The sequence below is a fragment of the Aptenodytes patagonicus genome, chromosome 8, assembly GCF_965638725.1.
Source record: "Aptenodytes patagonicus chromosome 8, bAptPat1.pri.cur, whole genome shotgun sequence".
Taxonomy (NCBI): Eukaryota; Metazoa; Chordata; class Aves; order Sphenisciformes; family Spheniscidae; genus Aptenodytes; species Aptenodytes patagonicus.
The window spans coordinates 13,777,699-13,796,390 of record NC_134956.1 but is presented as its reverse complement, the minus strand read 5'-3'; the positions used below and the strand labels follow the sequence as shown (position 1 = coordinate 13,796,390).

The 18,692-nt window shown below is 45.1% G+C and overlaps 1 protein-coding gene across 3 annotated transcripts in view; it reads left to right on the top strand.

The window, feature by feature from the left end:
• The window catches only part of GRIP2 (glutamate receptor interacting protein 2), a 301,282-nt gene that overhangs the window by 228,123 nt on the left and 54,467 nt on the right, over window positions 1–18,692 (top strand). For all 3 annotated transcript variants that reach the window (XM_076346436.1, XM_076346433.1, XM_076346434.1), the window contains exons 2-5: window positions 11,127–11,207; window positions 14,440–14,575; window positions 15,378–15,523; window positions 18,366–18,452. In XM_076346436.1, the coding sequence (XP_076202551.1) occupies window positions 11,127–11,207; window positions 14,440–14,575; window positions 15,378–15,523; window positions 18,366–18,452 (450 nt within the window). The remainder of the gene's footprint in view (window positions 1–11,126; window positions 11,208–14,439; window positions 14,576–15,377; window positions 15,524–18,365; window positions 18,453–18,692) is intronic.

Genomic DNA, 18,692 nt, shown 5'->3' with positions numbered 1-18,692 from the left:
AGGCTGTGTTTCTTATCCATCTCCATATTCAAGAGAAAGTTTGGAAGCTTGCGTGGAGTTAATAGGGGGAATTGTATTCCCTTGCCAGCTAGGATTTACTGCTGCCTGCTGCATAGATTAATAAACCTGGTTGTATCTAGAGAGGCATTCTTCCCTGGGAATGGCATTAGACTTTGTCGGTCATTTCTCACCATATTAGAATTGCTCACTTGGATAACTTTCATGAAAGATCAGTCTGAAAATGTGTCTTATTCCCTTTTAATTTTTACTCTTGAAAGGTAGTTTCTTCAGATAACACAATCAGTATATCAGCAATATTTCATCTTCCTAGCTTATTGTTGGACTCTCCCCAGTACGGTCTACACTGCTTAATAAGAGAAATTGCCAGATTGACTGGAAAATGTAACTTTAATAACATCATTTCAGGCACTAGAACCATTGAGAAATAATAATCTCATTGAGTTGGTTTCTGCACTATTTTTGTCCCTCATGCACAAAATTACCGCATAAAATGTGTGTGTGTCTGTTCATGCAAATGTGACCTACAAGAGGGTGAGAAACTCAGTGGTTTCCTGTGCTACCAGGTTGTTCATAAATATAAACTGATGAAGCTGTCTGAAAATGCCTGGGAGGATTAGAGGGATTGCAAGAAGGGAAGTCTCTCTCCCTTTCTCTCTTTATTTTTATTCTTTAACACTAGAAATTCGCATCTTACTGGGGAGTACTTAAGAAGAGAACTGGAGTGGACTCACTGGGTGAAAAGGGACCTTTTTGGAAAAGGGACGGTTTTAGAGGGTGCTTTGGAAGAAAAGAAGTGGATAAAAGTGAAGGTGTTTGGGTTTTGTTTGGGAAAAGCTATTTGTGCTGAAGACCCAGCCAATCTATCTTTCAAGAAGCTCTTAATAAGCCTAATTTAATGCACAAAAGCATATCCTCTACAGAATGGGGAAGGAGTTGTCCTGATATTTTTAAATTAAAGAAAAGAAATCACAGGTTACTTCAGAAGAACAACGTAAGCTCCTCTGTGAGCAGAAGAGCAAAATAACCCTTATTTTCAACAGTTTTGCATCCAATATCCCTTGTTCTCCTCCCTACCATGCAAAGGAAAATGAGTGGTGAAGCTGGTCTAGAGCTGGTTTGCACAGCAGCTCTTTGCTTTGCTGAGAGCAATAATTTTGGTCTTTCCTACTCAAAACACAATTTTAATGAAAGTTACAGGACTATAATCCTCTTTCAGGCTGCTGTCTCTCCCCCCCTCAGGTTGATGGATATTGGCCACTGGGTTCCAGAGGTGCAAAAGGACAGTAGATGGATGGATGTACAGACAGCGTGTGAAGTTAATTTTCACAGAAAACCAAGCAAAAAAATGGAGCTGGATTGAATAAAAAATTCTAGTCATTTTTTCAAGTATTTTTTCCTCCATCTCTCAGTACAGCTTGAGTGGAAATTAAGAACTGCTTCCAGGTTCTCTATCACATGCTCCCTCAGATGCGCTGATTAGATAAATGAAGTTACTCTGCACTGGCTTCCAAAGCAATAACGGGTGACAGACAATGCATTGTAGCAATGTCTCTGGTATATAAAAGATGTGACTGTAATGGCAGGTTGACTGCAGATTCTTAAATCATGTCTTTTTAATTTCTTCCCCTTTTATGCTTTTTTTTATGGAACGTCATGTGTTTAAAGAAAGCATGAGCAGTACCAGATCTTGGCATTGCAAGCCAGGTCTAGCATTTGTTCTTATCAGATGGGACTTGGATCAGTCCTTGGGAGGTGTTTAATATCCTGTGAAAGTTGATGTGAGTTAAATCTTTCCAAAGTCTGGCTTCTCTGCAGAGCCACCTTAAATGGCTTTGCACACACACACACACGCACAAATTAGATCTTCTGCTTGTTTTCTAAATGCTGAAACTCTCTTCACTTCTTCATGAGAAGCAGGAGTCTTCTTCCATCAGCGTTATGTGTCTGCTGAGGGCTTGCAAGGGGGGAAGAAATACTCTCTGGTATCCACTGGAAGCCAACCTGCTTGATAAGAGGCATGTTCTGGCTTGTATCTTGGTCTCATAAAGGCTACTGCTATGCAAATATCTATCTACATCATTTTGGGTGAAAATGGTTGCTTGAAACAAATTTTCCTTTTAAAAGTAATTTTGGTTTCTTATTAAAAAGAAAAAAATAGAAGAACAAAGCACCGAGTTTTGTGTTGAACAATAGGCTATTGTATCTTTTATAGATCTGTTTCCTGTGAATAAAGCAGCAGGTGGTTATGAAATTATACATGCTTTAGAAGGGTTGGTAGATAAATGAATACAGGCTTTAGAAGAAAAGAAGGGGAGAAGTGGAGGGTGTGGGGAGATGAATTTCATGCTGTGTGTATTGGGGAGAGGAAATTAAGAAGTACAACTTCCTCTTGGAAAAACCTCGAAGTTTGTACAGGTTTTCCCTGGCTCAGATGCCAGGAGCAATGACTGCACAAGTGGATGGAGGAGATGCCACAAAAACCTCTGATGGCACAAGAAGCTGCAGTTGGTGGAGCATGTTCCCAGCCTGGAGAAGGGATCGCAGCATCGTTGCAGTGGGGCCGGCACAGGTACTGGCAGCAGGTTAATAACGCACTTGGTGGTTTGTTTTCCACCAGAAGTCGCTGGGAAAATGGGAGAAAGTTCAGTTGTCGTCTTTGGGGCAAAGACTTTGTTCCAGCAAGCACGGTTATTGTAGGGCATGGCCGTCCGCTCTGGCTGTGCTCTCAGAAAGTTTGTGATAAGAGAAGTTGAAAACATTTCCACAAGCCCTCATTTGTCTTCTGTGTAACTCATGAATATGTGCTGTGAGGGGATTTGTTGCCAGTGAAGGGAAAAATACGAGGCTCTGCTTCGCAACAGGCAGCCTCTGCCATTTGTACCACAAATTTGTTGGTACGTGTATTTATGAAATTAGGGAGGGGCTGCTTCCAGAATAACTTGGTCCGTTCCAGTTTGAGCTCAGTGGTTAAGGGGAAAATTTTTTAAAATCTTCCTGGTGCAAAGGAGGGGAGAAGCATTTCAAAGCCCTGCTTGGGTCTGCGTGGCTGCCATGGGAGAGTCGAGTTGAGGGTGCCCTGTGCTGACTGAGGTGGAGATAAGATCTGTGATGGGCGCTGGGTTTTCCACCGGCATACTTCCAAATGCTCCACCCCACCTCCTGGAGAATAAAAAGCCAGGAAGCACTGGGCCTTTTAAAGGTTGGGGGATTTTTTTGGTTGCAGCGAGCAAAACAGTGTCATGACAATGAAATTGTGCTGCAGAACCCTAAAGCAAAAGTGACTTTTTTTTTTTCTTGTTTTTAAGCACTTCACAGGAGCATGGGCTGCCTTGCCTAAGGATTTAGTGTATTTGTTGCTGTATGCTTGGGCTAGTTTTATGTAGGGCAGGATCATGAACTCTAGCTCAACTTTTGCAGTATTCTAGGAAAAGCAGTCTGGAGATCACTGGCAGATGTTTTTAATCCGTTTGTTTGGGTTCTATTTTATTTGTTTTCTTTAACTTTTCTGATACAGAGCTGGAGCAATGCATTTCTGGACATGGGAAAAGAACTGAACATTGTATTTGGCTTAATGAACTCATGTACAAATTTTCCAAGGGCCTAAGGAGCTTTGGATTTAGTTGAGCAGAAGAAAATTCAAGCCACCTGCTGAGGAAGGTGGGACCCTTCATGGAAACAGCGTTCTTGCCTGAAGCGGAGATACGGGAGGAGCTCTTGGGCTGTGGTGGACTCCGTAATTACGTAGTTTCAGGAAATCATGCAATCTGTTTGTAACATTATTCAAAATGGGCTTTTTGTTTTCCTGTCCTAGTCTCTAGATCTACTCGTCTCTTGTGTCAAGGGCTAAGTGCTTTGAAGATGGGAGGCCACTGCTCTGCCGCTCTTGTGCAGAGGTGACACAGCCATCTCCGACCTGCTGTGTCGGTGCTAAAATAACCCAAACTGCCCTTAGGGGCATGTGCTGGAGGTTCGGTTGTGTAGAGCCTTGCAATCAAACCCAAACACATTACTGGTGCATAAAATGCCACCGGGTGTGATGCCGCATGGAGTGTCAGCCTGAGGAGAGGTGGGAAGGCTTATGTTACTGTCCTCCTCTAATGATGGTACAGCTCTGGCCAGGCTGTAGTGGAGGCTGTGTAATTTGGGAGCTAAACACCAATTTGAGATTCAGAATGGGTGTGCATGGATATATCTCTTTTTCCCTCTCCTCCTTCTAGCAATATGACAACTTTTTAAAGGTGATTAGGTGCCTAAAGATACGGATAGATGATTATAGTCTGTTTTTGAAGAACATGTCTGCATCTTCAGGCACTCAGATATCTTTAAAATCCTGGGCCTTGGAGACTACCTCCTAGGAGGCTGCAGTTTGAATCATCGCTAGCTGCCTGGCCCACTCTCACGTACCCCTAACTGCTCTTTACCTTACTACAGATAAATGCCTCCCCTGACTTACAGAAATAACTCTCCTCAAAACGAATCAAATCACACTTAGTTTTAGTCATTTGGGTTCCTGCTTCCAACCTCGTGCTTTTATTCTAGCAAAAAATACTGGCTTGCGTTAGCATGAACAGCTTTTGGTTCTTAACGCTGTCTTAGTATTCATTTCTCTAAACAAGGAGTGCAATTACCCTATGGCAAAATAACTGTCTCCAACTGTCTCTTTTCCATTAAAGAAATGGGAGGTTTTACCTCTTGGTCTTCTCACAAGATTAATGTACTTTCTCTGCAGGAACTGTCTTAAAACGATCCAGGAATCTGAACAACTTGCAGACAGCAAGCCTAATTGTCACAGAATCTTATTTAGCCAGTGCTGATTTTCATTAAGAGGTGATATCTTAATAACATAGACTAATAATTCTTCTAAATAAAAAAACCCCTTCCTTTTTCCCCCCACAGGCAGGGATAATGAACTCCTAAATCAGTACTCTTTCTGAGGAAGCTTTTTTTTTTTTTCCATTTTAACAGAGGTTGGCTTGAGACCTAACTGATGTCAGGAGATCCTGGTGCCTGTGCTCACATCCCATTGGCAATTTAACTAAGAAAAGTCGTGGTGTTGTTGAGATCGGTTTTGCTGCTGGTTGCCACAGAGAGAGAATTTGGCCCAGGACGTCTCCACTGGCTCCGTGAAAGCTGGGGGTTGATGGGGTGTCTCAGAAAGGCATCAAGTCAACCTTGGTGAGGGTTCACTGACTTGGGCAACAAATGGGTCAAACTGTTCTGGAAGCCCAGGGATCCCTGATTTAGGGAAGTTGTGGATTTCCTAGGAGTTAGGATTGATTTAAGTGTATGCAGCTGACCCCTGCAGATCAACCAGCTGGCTGCTAGATGATTAATGGGCAAACAAGCATCTTGGTTAGAGGAGAGTCTCCTGTTTGTACCCTCAGCCAGAAAGCAAGGGTGGCGAGGTAAATTCAACCTTACTATTAGACCTAAGAGAATCCACATCAGACACAGCCATGGGAAATCAGGAGACCAAATTCTGCTGCTCATGGAGAAACTTGTCTTTTCTATCAGTGCCCTAGTTCTTAATCCAAAAAACCAACAAGATCCAACCCAAAAACACAGACTGGGTCAGTGGCTATCAGAAGGACAGACTGTGGGGCCTGGCAGACAGGGAGGACACTGCACAGATCCGCTTCTCTCCATGCTCCCAGTTAACTGAGTTTATTCCCTTTCTGTTTGGATTGTAATTATTAACAACTGTTATTCCCCTCTCCTTTCTTGTCTTCTCCCCTAAAGTAGGGAGTAGAAGTAGATAATCCCTAAAACATTAAGTGGTGCAAAAGCAGGGAGAAGTGGTGGTGCTGGTGGCAGAGCAGGTGACAGGATATTTTTATGGCCCTGTGGCCATCGCTGGAGCTGAAGTGCTGAATGGCATGTATGAAGCAAGCGGCAGAGCTCCGGTTATACACCACCATGCTGATTAATCACCAAGAGGCTAATCTCTGGCCAGTTTTTGCTCTCCTTGCTGCCGCCGGTGCCCCTCTGGTACCTCCCAGTATGGTCTGGGGAGGGAGGGGAGGATGGGTGCACCTCACAGCTGGGGAGCCTGGTTTCTCAGGCAATACATTCAGTTGTGAGATGCTAAGCTAGGGAATGGAAAAAAAAACCCTGAGTAAAGCAAGAGTAGGTAATGAAACAGTTCAAATGTCTCCTCACCTTTCTTCTCCCCCCCCCCCCCCCCCAACTCCCTGCTTTGTCTTGTGCACAACAGGGCTCTTCTGGAAATAGATGGTTTCCTACTGAAGCTGAGCCGCCTGCTCCACTCAGGAGGCAGACTTGGTCTGATCCGGACCACCTCTTTTGCAGTTGCAGCGTTCCCGTGCTGGGCGCTTGCTAAGTGGTTTTGCAGGGCAGTAGCTGCTCCTCGCTGCGCTGTCCTGAATCCCGGCTGGGGTTTCCCCTGTGGGGGAGGCAGAGGAAGACTCAGTCTGCCAATTTTCTTTTATTTGGGTGAAAGTTACTGGAAAATACCCATATTTTGCTGACCTCTCCCCCCACCTCATCCTCCCTGGAAAAACCTGTGTCACTTTCCGTGCTGACTGTCAAGGGGATGGTGCCTCTGATCGAGGTGTTTAGTTCCTGGGTTGTCTTGCCTGGGAACCTGGATGCTACTGGCACAATCTCAATTAAACAGGGACAGCATAAAATATTACAGTGTCCTGTCTGGAGGTGACTTGCACTAGAGCCACTGAAGTGCCATTGACTACAGACCCTGCTGAGAGCTGCCATTAACTGTCTGGCAGCAAGGTGGTATATCGAGGTTTGCCCTGACCTTCCCTTCTTCCTGCCCCTGGTACTTCAGCTAAGCAAGGAGATGTTTTTCCTACTCCTTCATCTGTCAAGTTTGTTTTTGAGGGAATGATATGGGATTATATCTTCTTTTTTGTCACTGTATGAAATGTGTACTACTGTAAGATACTGTTGCTGCAAGGGAGGAGAGTTCAGGGCCACGTGCGTAGGGGTGGGGACTTGGGAGCTCTTCTCTCCCTGGTGTTAATAAGACAATGAAATGGCAAAAACTATTGTCAAAGAACTTAGAGGAGCTTTTCTATATTGTCACAGATTCCCATGGGATCAATATATGGAAGTGTTGCGCGCTCGGTTTTATTGAGGGTCTTGTGTACTTGGTGAGCTTTTCTGAAAGATCTACAGCCAGCACTAACGCCGCTGCTTGGAAACCACCAGTTACACAATTTTTTTCTTTGGAAAATTTTGGCCCACTTGGTGTGAGAGAAAACGCTTGAAAAATACACCTCTAATGGCTCCAGCACTGATTGCTTGCAAAAAGAACCCGCATAGGCTTAAAAAAAAAAAAAGTTATTTTCCCAATTTTAGGGAGTAGAGAGATTCATGAATTTTCAGTGCTTGGGTTGGTGCTGCGATTTGGGCCGACTGAGCAATCAGGCTAGTTACCCCTCGCCTCTGAATCGATGCTATGCTAGGCAGGAGAAATGACTAAGACCACAAAGGGAAAGAATTTCTTTTTTTAAAAAACAAAGTACCCCCCCCCCCCAAAAAAAAAAAAAAAAGCTCAGAAAAAAAGTGACTCCATTAATACCAGCTTGAGTGGCAGAGCAGGAAATCGGCTGAAAATGAACAAAGAGCCACGCGGCAGGGATGCTAACGCAAGCAAATGCTAATTCACACTTCGGCAGGCGGCGTGTGGCCGCTTCCTTTCCTGTTCAAACATTTTAGCCAGATAATGAGCGAAAAAACCAAACATTTTTCACATAATCAACTGAGTTTGGAAGGGAGAAGCAACAGAGGAAGGGGAGCTGTGATGCTAATTATTTGCTGGCTGATACGGCTGTCAATGAAGCAGCGTGGGACTGTGTGTGGGGGTGCGTTGCTAATTGCCAGCAGCGGCTGTAGCTCGGGTCGCTGCTCTTAGCCACTTGGCTGGCGGTGGAATCTGTTGTTAATGCACGGGCAACCTGGTTGCTTGCTGAAATGGAAGCCAAGACACGTTTGCCAACAGCTATTGGGGTAGGGAGGGTAACCGTTAGTAAACTGGGGTTTTATGTCAATATTGATTGGTGTTGCGATGGGGAAATGAAGTGTAGAAGGGTGCTAGTGGCTGTCTGGTCCAGAGCGGTGTGTTTATGTGAAGCAGATGGTTGACTGCTTTACTTTGCCAGCAGATTATGAAGTTGGCTTTGAACCATCTTGCGTGGTTTCCTGGGAATGCAGGGATCCCATCCGCAGCAGAACGTTGCTGCCTTGAGCACGTTACCTGGGGTCAGAGCTGGCAGCAATGCTCTCACGTGGAAGGCGGCTGTGTGCTGGGGTGGTTCTCACCATCCGCAGTGTCCTGTGTGACCGAAGGCACACTGATGCTCCAGTGGCATTGAGAGGCTCCAGCCCTGGATGTGCCAGGGTATTTTGCAGGTGCCTTTTGCAGACTTACCTCCAGTGCTGAAAAAGCAACCTCATGCTGGGTATCCTGAACTGCTGTTTTGGGGTTCCTCTTGGAAGAGGATTGAAAGCTCTGAATCTTTATCGCTGTCAAACAGCTACTGAAGAAGAGATGGCATGGGGCTTTGCTTTTTTTTTTTTTTTTTTTTAAAATATTGGATGCTGGAGCTAAACTCTGACCCAAGTAAATTAAACTTCTTTGCAGAGTCTTTAAGCCCAGATTAACCTTGACCCTGGCCTTCCCATCACCCAAAGAACTATTGCTATTAAAAATGCAAATTTCATTTTCAAGCCTTCTGCTCTTGGAGTTGATGCCAGGCTGTACCAGCACCCATCTGAAATCAATGGCTCACCTTGGTGCTTGCTGTAATTCTCTAGCCAAGTGCTGCTGCTTTCACTGTCAGCACTGAGTAATGCTGCAAGATCTCCGTGGTCAGGACGGTGCTGTTTTATTCTCTCTGTTCTTCCCCTTATTTTTTGAAAGGCAGAGCTTTGTTCCCCTGTTTCACAGAGGTCCTGGATGCTTGGGTATCAAGATTCAATGTGTTTTGGCAGCAATGGCTTGGCATAGCTTGGGTGATGGTCTAGTGCCAAGTGCTAGTTCTTGCTTCGTTAGAAATCTTCAGTTTAGTGGTGATGGAAAAGCATTCAAGTGATGCAGGAGAAAAGTCCAGGGTCTGGATATCTACATTGTCCCTCTATGGGCTGCAAAATTTGGGCTGAAAAACTAAATGATGTTTATTTTTCAGCTGAAACTTTTTATGCTTGCAGATTTGAGTCAGCCAAAACTTTTCACTGAGGTTTGTCAACTTGTGAAATTACTTCAGCTGGGGCAACAAGAATTAAAACTAGATAATTTTTTTTTTTATTTTGCTTTTTTGGACATTACTTTAGGTGGAACCTTATTTCATTTTACTTTTAAAAAAACGTTCAAGCCCTTGAGCAAAATTCCCCTCCTAGTGCTTAAGTGTAACCCACGTGATTCAATTTACACCATCATTTTTCTGTTTGTGGGGAAAGTGGGCTGCCAGCAAACTGAACATTGGTTTTGATTTCTCTTTGTACAGACCACTGTCTGGAATGGGGCTGAACAAAAGTCGTTGTTCCCTTTGTAGGCAGCGAGACAAACATTTCTCTGTAACTTAAATACAAGTTACTTAAGGGCTGTGGATAGGAATAAATGGGTAAGGTTTTCAGTAACCCATATTTATACTATCACGTACAACTTCTAAACCTTCACAGGTATTGAAAAATTGGGAAGGGCAATCCAGGAATGTGGTCACTGAGAACGGGAGTTATTTGATACTACGTGGTTACTGGAAATTATTGATTGAAAAAGTGCCGGCTTTTTAGGAAATGACATAAAAATAGACATTTTAGATGGATGGCAATGAAATCTGTATAAGCATGCTGCCTTCTCTGCAAATAACCTCTATGCCATATAGGAGTCTTCCAATAGGAGAATACAAAGATATTTAAATACTTTAAATTTCAACTTATGCTGGACGGTGCATTTACAGTGCATAATACTATTTTCTCTTTCCTCTCACTTTTTTTTTTAAAATCACTTGAGAGAAGGTGCTCTTTATGTTGTACAGAGGCTGGAACAGCAGCAGGAAAATGTGACTTTGAAATAATGGGATCTATAAGAATAGGCAATTGCGTTCAAGTGTAGTGATTTAGTACCCTGTTAGTGTCCTGATGTATAACTCTATTTCCAAAGACCATAAGTTTCTTCACAAGCATAATGACAGGTGTAAAACTTGAGACTAATGCCACAGCTTTCTCTGTCCTCAGGTGTTCCACATTGTCATAGTTTCACCCCAGCCAGCAACTAAGCCCCACACAGCCTCTCGCTCACTTCCCCCTGGTGGGATGGGGGAGAGAGTCAGAAGAGCAAAGGTGAGAAAACTCATGGGTTGAGATAAAGACAGTTTAACAGGTAAAGCAAAAGCCGCGCACCCAAGCAAAACAAAACAAGGAATACATTCACTGCTTCCCATGGGCAGGCAGGTGTTCAGCCATCCCCAGGAAAGCAGGGCTCCATCATGTGTAACAGTGACTTGGGAAGACAAACGCCATCACTCTGAACATCCCCCCTTCCTTCTTCTTCCCCCAGCTTTATATGCTGAGCATGACGTCATATGGTGTGGGATATCCCTTGGGTCAGTTGGGGTCAGCTGTCCCGGCTGTGTCCCCTCCCAGCTCCTTGTGCACCCCCCAGCCTGCTCGCTGGCGGGGTGGGGTGAGGAGCAGAAAAGGCCTTGACTCTGCGTCAGCACTGCTCAGCATCCCTGTGTTATCAACACTGTTTCTAGCACAAATCCAAAACAGAGCCCCATATGAGCTGCTATGAAGAAAATTAACTCTATCCCAGCCAAAACCAGCACACACATAACAATAGGAGTAAGGGAATTTTGCTCTCTCCTAACAGATTAGCTCCAAGAGGAATAAATCAGATAATGTTATTGCCTTCTTGTTTCTTTCCCTCCCTCTCTAAAAAGCAAGATAGCCCACACAGCGCAGTGTAAAGCCAGGGCTGGTAATGTTTTTGTCTTGCCTACAGTCTGTGATACAGATGTGATCCCAATTCTGCTGTCACCAGGACAGACTTTTTGAAGTGGTCTGGTTCTGTTGTTTGTTGCTTTTGGTACTAATTTCAGCTTCTGTGTTTGCTCTGCTCACAGACGATGGCCCTTACTTGAAGGGGAGCAAGGACTCTGGTGGGATGGACGCAGCCCTAGTCTCCAGGAGGCAAAGCATCCCAGGTAAAGGAGGGGATCAGCTCCTGCTCCAAAACATCGGGACATCCGTTACACTTTACCTGGCTACCCCTGAAATGGGTAAACCCCCTCCCCCCCAAACACCCATTTTGGTGTATCTATCAGCAAGGCTTTTGCTGGAGGGCAGAAATGGATGGTAGTAACTCATCTCAGTGAGTGGGATGTTGCAATCACAGTCTGGCGTGGAGCTGTTGATGGTGGTTACAGGGAGCTGGGAAAGGACTGGTTCCTGCGCTGGGCTGACACCCAGAAAGAGGAAAACAGCAGCAAAGGAGAGAGGGAAGAAGCGCTGCCACATCTGAGCTTGCTGGGCGCAGAGGGAGACTGGCAGTGTCTGGCAGACTTTGTATTTCCCACGTGTGACTAAGTTTATTTTGACATTTAGTCAGCCACAGCAGACTTTTGTGTGAGATAAACCCTCCCACGCAGAAAAAACCCCGGGGGCTGAAGAGGGAGTGGAGAAATGGTAATACGTTTGCCGCCGTTGGTGCTGGGCTTTGTCTGCCAGCGACATGCCAGCAGGTTTGGAGGGGCTGCTCTGGACAACTCATCTCCTTCCTAATAAAGCCCAGGGCTTGATTTTGACTTTGACCGTTAGTGACCCAGTCACAGGTTTGGTTTAGTGTGTTGTAGGGGATGTGGAGGAAACGGGGCTGTTGCTTCATCATTTGGCAATTTTTCTAGGGGATATTCTGCATTCTCTGGGGCTGCTGCAACATGTTGCCACCGTACCACAGCCCTGATGGAGACAGGCTGACTCCCTGCTCACAAGAGCCAGTCTGTCCAACAACCCCAGCTCAAGGCACCTCAACGGGGAGGGCAAAATACAGGTGTGCTCTTCCTGCCCTCAGATGCTTTGAGCAGGAAAATCCAAGCATATATACCAATAGAAGAAATCCAAGACTACTCTCATATGGCACTTAAAGATTATGTCTTGAAGGACCAGATCCTGCTTAACCAGCTTACTTTTACATCTGTGTGTGTCTGTGATAGCGGCAGTAGATTTATAGCGGCATTGGTCAAAATCCCTTATTGCTTACCTTGATAGATTGATCTCAGGAACTTGCCTTTTTTCGGAGCAGTGATTTCTCCTTGAACCCATAACAATGGGTAATTGCACTCTGGGAGTTCTCATTTTAAACACTTATCAAGGATCAAAATTAAACCCTATTGAAGAGCTAATAATCTCCCCTTGCGGCACCATCTGTGTTGATCAGTCATGTCTGTAGTTGAGAGGAAATTTGCAGGATAGTGCCGGATGGTGTTCCTTCCAGCACGGTGGGGAGCCCCCGCAAAGTTTCTGGCAGCCCCTGGGATCCCGGGTTGGTGAATTGAAAACTAAGTTACTGTAGTTGGCAAGGGATCAAAACTGAGTTTAAAAAGCAGAAACATTATGGACCTGACATTTTACAACAAGCTGCCAGTGCCACGTTAAATGGGTGCCCAGCAGTGCCTGAACACCTTCCAGACTGGCACTAGATTGCAAAAAGGTTCCCCACTCGCGTTAATCAAGTGCATGGATTACTCTTGAAAGTGCTTTACAAAACAGGTAGTTCATGTCAGGACTCAAAGTGAGGTGCAATTTCTGGTGTCATGGTGGCATTACACAAGGAGCAAAGTGCTAGTGATGAGGCACCACAGTGCCAAATGACACCATGTTTTCTCTCAGTGAGAGAGGATGGAGGGGGGAAGCCCTGCACCAGCATGAATCTTCTGTGTCAATATGTTATTTAAGAGACCCTGCCTTGCTCTGGAAATCATAGTGTGCAAAAGGTTTCAAATGTTCCCTCTCCAAATAGAGCATCTCATTTAAGCCTGATGGGGTTTGCTGGGCAAACAACCTTTTGGGCCATTTGCAGCCTGGGTTTTAGGCCACAGCTGTGGGACTGCTGTTTGCCATGTGCTGCCAATGCCCATTACCACCTTCCCCTGCACGGTCTTGGAGAAAGGCGTCCTGTGTGAGGGAGACTGTTTTCCTCCTGTAAAATTGTGGGAGATTTCAGTACACTAGAGGTGGTGGAGGTGGATGGATCATGTTGTAGACAAATTTTGCAAAAGCTTCTTAGAGGAGGCTCTGGCAAGGCATGAAAGTCATCTGATTTGTCCCAGGGCTAGTCCTCCTTTGAGCAAAGAGTGCGAGTGCCGTCACGTGGATTAACATGGAGCTGCCTTTTGCGAAGTCCGCAGAGCTCTTGGTCTTTCCTTGGGCAGGTGCTGGCTCTCTTCCTAACTTACTCCCCTCCTCCACGTCAAATCCAGAAGTTGGAATAGTTTAGGGATCCTGTTCTTGTAAAACCCAGAGATGAGCTGTAACGGGATCAAAACTGGCATCAGGTCGGGCTTATATGTGGTGCTGGACAAACAAGAGTGTCATCTTGGACTAAAGGAATGTAAAAAGTACGCTGCCTGCAGCAACTGGAGAAGCAGCACTGGTGCAGCTGGTGTGGGGTGTGCATCCCCTAACCCTGACCCTGCCATACGTATTATGGCTTGCAGTGCATGTGGAACTAGTTATGTTTTAAAAGTGGCTCGTGTCTTCAATTCCAGCTGTAGACGAGGTGGGCAATATGGAGGAAGTTTAACTTAGACCAGGTGCAGATGGGTGGGGAAACTGCTGTGAATGAATGTTCATGCCTCCCCCCTCCTTCCCCTGCTGATGGCAGGATCCCACCCCCTCTCCACATTATGTTCTTTATCTCCCAACTGTATTGATGTCTCATGATATTTTTTTAAAATCACAGTATTTTAAGAGCCACCTTGTTCTGTACATCCAGGCAGCTACTGCAGGTCCACAGCATCTTCCTACCTGGTAACTGTGACTGCCTGTCATGCAGCCCTCCTAACACCCACCCCGCTCCATAGCAAACATAATTCCTGACGTAGTGTCCCTAGACCACTGCCCAGATCCCATCACCCTGGTTTTGAGTCCTTCCACTGCCTCCAGCACCTTGAAACACAAAGGTTTTTATGCTCTCAGAAGCCCTCACTCTGCCTTGTCCTGCTTGGTCTTGCCTGCAAGACATGCATGCAACACTTTCCCTCCACTGCTGCGGGTCCACCAGGACACACTTCTGTTTCACAACTTCGTTTTAAATAAACTGAAGCTAATTGTCTAAATCTGGTCTGCTCTCCCACCACCTGTAGGAAAAGGGTGTCCTTGGGATTGGGAGGAATGTGCCTTCCACTGAGATGTTTGTCTTTATTCCTGATCTTTCAGAGGAGTTCAGAGGGGTCACCATCGTGGAGCTGATTAAGAAGGAAGGAAGCACCCTTGGGTTAACCATTTCAGGTGGCACGGACAAAGATGGAAAACCAAGAGTCTCCAATCTGAGGCCAGGAGGACTGGCTGCAAGGTGAGAAACCAAAATGGGGTGCAGAGAGCACAGTAAAACTGGAGAGGAGTTAGTTGCATGTTCCAGCTACTGAATGAGTATGGTTATAATTAAAATAGTTGGCACCCGGCTCCCTTTTTTCAAGTGCCGTAGAATGCAAAGTTGTTGCTTCGGTGAGTAGAACATCGTCTATTTTGAGTTATTTCCCATGCTCTGTGCAATTATGCTCTGAAATTTTGTGTAGGGATATTTGGGATTCTGTGAAATTAGGCAGCCTTGTCAGGAGAGCTGCGTGGTACAATACATCTTGATCAAGCTAAGTGGTTTAATATTGTATCTGTTCTGAATACCAAGTGTGTAAGTAATGTTATTGGCTCAGAAAAGGAATGGGAGAAGAAAGGCTCCAAGAAGCAGAGAAAGGGAAGGAGTAATTGAAGAATTTTGCAGAAAACAGGCAAAAGGAAAAATGTTTTCTTTTTCCATGCTGGATTTTTTTTTCCAGACAGCTGTTGGTATGCTTCTCTGTGACTGATTGCTCTACATGAATGGGAATTGAGCAACAAAAAGAGAGGTTGTGAACACGTATACCGTGATTGTTGCTGTATGTACAGATCTGAACACTTGTCACTGGGAAAGATAGATAGCTTCAGTTTTAGCACTTCTCTCTGATAGCAGGCACATGCAGTCAGACAGCTAAGATCAGCCCAACGTTGGTGGCTTGTTCAGGAAGTCCTCCAGTTCCAAAGGTTCACCAGACACGTCCAGACTGAGCATAGCAGAGACTTTGTGCTACCGCTGCTTTTTTTTTTTTTTTTCTTCACAGAAGTGACCAGCTGAACGTTGGGGATTACATCAAGTCAGTGAATGGCATTAACCTGACCAAGCTGCGGCATGATGAGATCATAAGCCTGCTGAAAAACGTGGGCGAAAGGGTAGTGCTGGAAGTAGAGTATGAGCTTCCGCCAGCCGGTGGGTGCCTCTCTGACAAAGCTACTCTCTTTTCTTGGCTGCTTTTTGTCCTGGGGTACAGATGGGCTTGCTTGTGCATTAGCCGTCATGGCCAAGGCAGTATCCAGGGGCATTTTGACATTCTGCCTTCATCTGCTCGCAGTGCCGCAGTAGATGTTGCAGAGCTGTGTGCAGTCGGAGCAGAGGCTTTTTCCAGCACAGTGGGTGCCTGTTCATGCACACCGGAGGGAGATGGCTGATTAGGTCTGTCTTGCCTCGGAGTGACTTGGTAGCACAGGCCAATCTGCCTCCTGATGCTGCTTCAGCTTGTTTTCCTTTTTCTCCTCTTGGATTGTGGCTACCGGAGGTTTTATTCAGTCCTAAGCATGTATCGCCAGATCCTCTTTTCTGAACTGCGGCAAGTGCTGTTACTCCTCAAGATGCTTTGAAATGTTTTGTGTTTTCAGAAGGGAAACAGAAGCAATCTGCTTTCCAGCTAAGGGGCCCCGGCCGAAGCTGGCAAGCCCAACTCACATTAACAGGGGTTGTGTCCTGACGTGGGAGACTGTGTGGTCTTGCGCTCATTTCTTTGTTCTGATTAAAACAAATTCCTTGATACAGTTTCTCATCACAGTCTTTCTGTTGTGAAAATGATCTCCCCAGTTATTACTCAGTTACCCAGATCAATCAGAGGATGATTGGGCAGAAGAAATAGAACAACTAAAAATAAGACAACAGGAAAAACAAAACTAATGAAATCTAAACATTTTGCCCCAGATAGGAAGCTATCTTACACTTCATAGTTTTGCTATAGCTGCTGCCTTTACATGAAAAGTATGGAATCTATAAATGACATTATAAAGCCCTAAGAAGGAAAAAAAATATAATCTGAATTAGCTGAATCTCTATCCATCATCCCCCTCTGTTCTGCTGTAAATGTTAGTTAGCTTTTGCGTACAGCCCTGGTAAAACAAACTGTGGCTCAAGTTTTCCATGTTCTCATGCTCACTAGAGATGACAACTCTTAACCTTTCCCCTTAGCTGTGAGCCTGGCTATCAGGAATCTGATAAGCTGTATTTACCAGTTAAGGAGCAGTGCCCATACCGCATGGCTCAATCAATAGCAGCGATGCAAAATGTCCCCACCTCTGAATGAGCAGGAAGAGCACACTGAAATAGTGACTTCTCTCCAGTGAGATTATTGATGCTGTTTATGACCAATCCAAACAAAGAGACACTGCAAAATACGGGGAATTGTCAATTATTGCCTTGCTCCAGTTCACTGTGGGCTTATATCTGCGGTGAGGGTTTGTTATTGTTGTGTGCACCTGCCTGCCTCTCTCTTTCTCTCTCTTTCCCTAGGCAAAGAGCAGAAATATAGTGCAATTCAATAGCTTGTGCTTGTGGGTTGAATTTTTCTTTCCACTTTGTAATTTCCTGCTTTGGAAGAGACCTTGCAAGTCCAAGTCTAGTTATCAGGCCACTGTGTCATATCATCCTTTTCATAAATAAACCAAGCCCTGCGTTAACATTAGCTTAGGTTTCACCGCTCCCCACTGATCTTACGAAAGGCTGTTGCAGAACTTCACGCTTGGATGCTTAGGACAGAAATTGGATGGTTTCCGAACTCATTTGTGGATGCTTTATACCCTTTTCTTGGTATGTGATTATTACCCCTTAGTTGGGAGCCTTCCTGTGCCCTGAGCTTTTCCCTTCTGGAGTATTTCTAGGCTGTGTCCCTGTTAGCAGTCTGTACACAGCAGCAGGAGCAAAGTGGCTGCATGGGGGACAGTGTTTTGGGGGTTTATTTGGCCTCGCTGTAGCCTGGTCCCCAGGGCTTCCTGCCTGTAAGGAGGTACCATGCCTCCACTGTACATCTTTTGGGTTAGTTTAAGGGTTAGTTTAACCCTAATTTGGGTGCAGGTTGCAAGCCCTCAGGGTGCTTGGCAGTGAGGACCAATGTGGTCAGTGAGGACAGTGGGGAAATTCACTTCAAAAACCCCCTCCTGGGCCAAGGGGAAACGCTAGCGCGGACATGCCTAGGGGAGCCTTCAGCTCCAATTTGCCAGGTTGAATTCAAGCTCTTAGTCTTTTTTCTGATTATCCTTGTGGCCATTCATTGCACTTGGTTTGAAGATTAGGAATTGATCTTTTCGGAATGGACCAGGCTGAAATGCCATGTGTGGTTCTGGATGGAGAAGACTGGGAAATTGTCCCATATTCACTGCAGTAGTTCGATAAAACATTAAATAGCAGGGGATGGCAAGAGATGAAAACAGTTTCTTCCTTTTTCTCTTTACTTTTGTACATTAAATAGTACTGTGTATTTAACGTAAAATTACTGAATTGCCCTGAGGATCAGTTTAAAGGATTCACTTAATCTTTTTTTAAAGTCAAAATATGAGAAGTAAGGGAAAAATGCCCAACCTTTTGCACTGAGGATTTGGGATTTTCATTTTCTTTAAGGTCAGCCGGTGACTTGATTCCTTACGTTGCTGCTGGTTTTTTTTAATAAGTTTCCATCTGCGGCAGAAGCTTCTGGTTTTTGCATAATGCTGAACGCATTAAAGCCAGTTGATAAACGAGACAGTTTTAGTTGAATGTCAGAGTATTACCAAGACAAATTTGAGGGGAGATGCACAACACTGAGCTGGTGAAATCATCCTAAAACATGATGGTTGGCTCTGACGAAGGTTCATGCGTCCAGGTTGGGCTCTTTTTGCCTCCAAACAGGGAAGATACAATATGGGTATTGGACTGGACTTTAATTTCAGTGCTGTTTGGATGAGTTTTGGTATTATTTTGCAGGGTGGCATGGAAAAGGTTTATCTGGGGATAACTGGGTTTTCCTCTTTTCCTTTAGTGCCAGAAAGCAGTGCTGGCATTATTCCCAAGACCATCGAGGTGTCCCTCTACAAGGAAGGCAACAGCTTTGGCTTTGTGCTGAGAGGTTAGTAGCTTCTCCAGTGAAAAACAAAGAGGGGACAAGCACTGGCAGAGGTGATTTGGGAAGTGGGAAGAGAAAAGTAAGAAGATGAACGTCATAAACCTTAGCGAAAGCGTGCCCTGGAGAGCATCCCGTGCAGCCTTCAAGGACTGCTGGCTGCCTAATCCAGGGCAGTCTTTTTGCTTTCAGGCTGTGTCAGCTGTTACGTGATAAATGTCTCTCCTTTCTCAGCACTCTCATTCA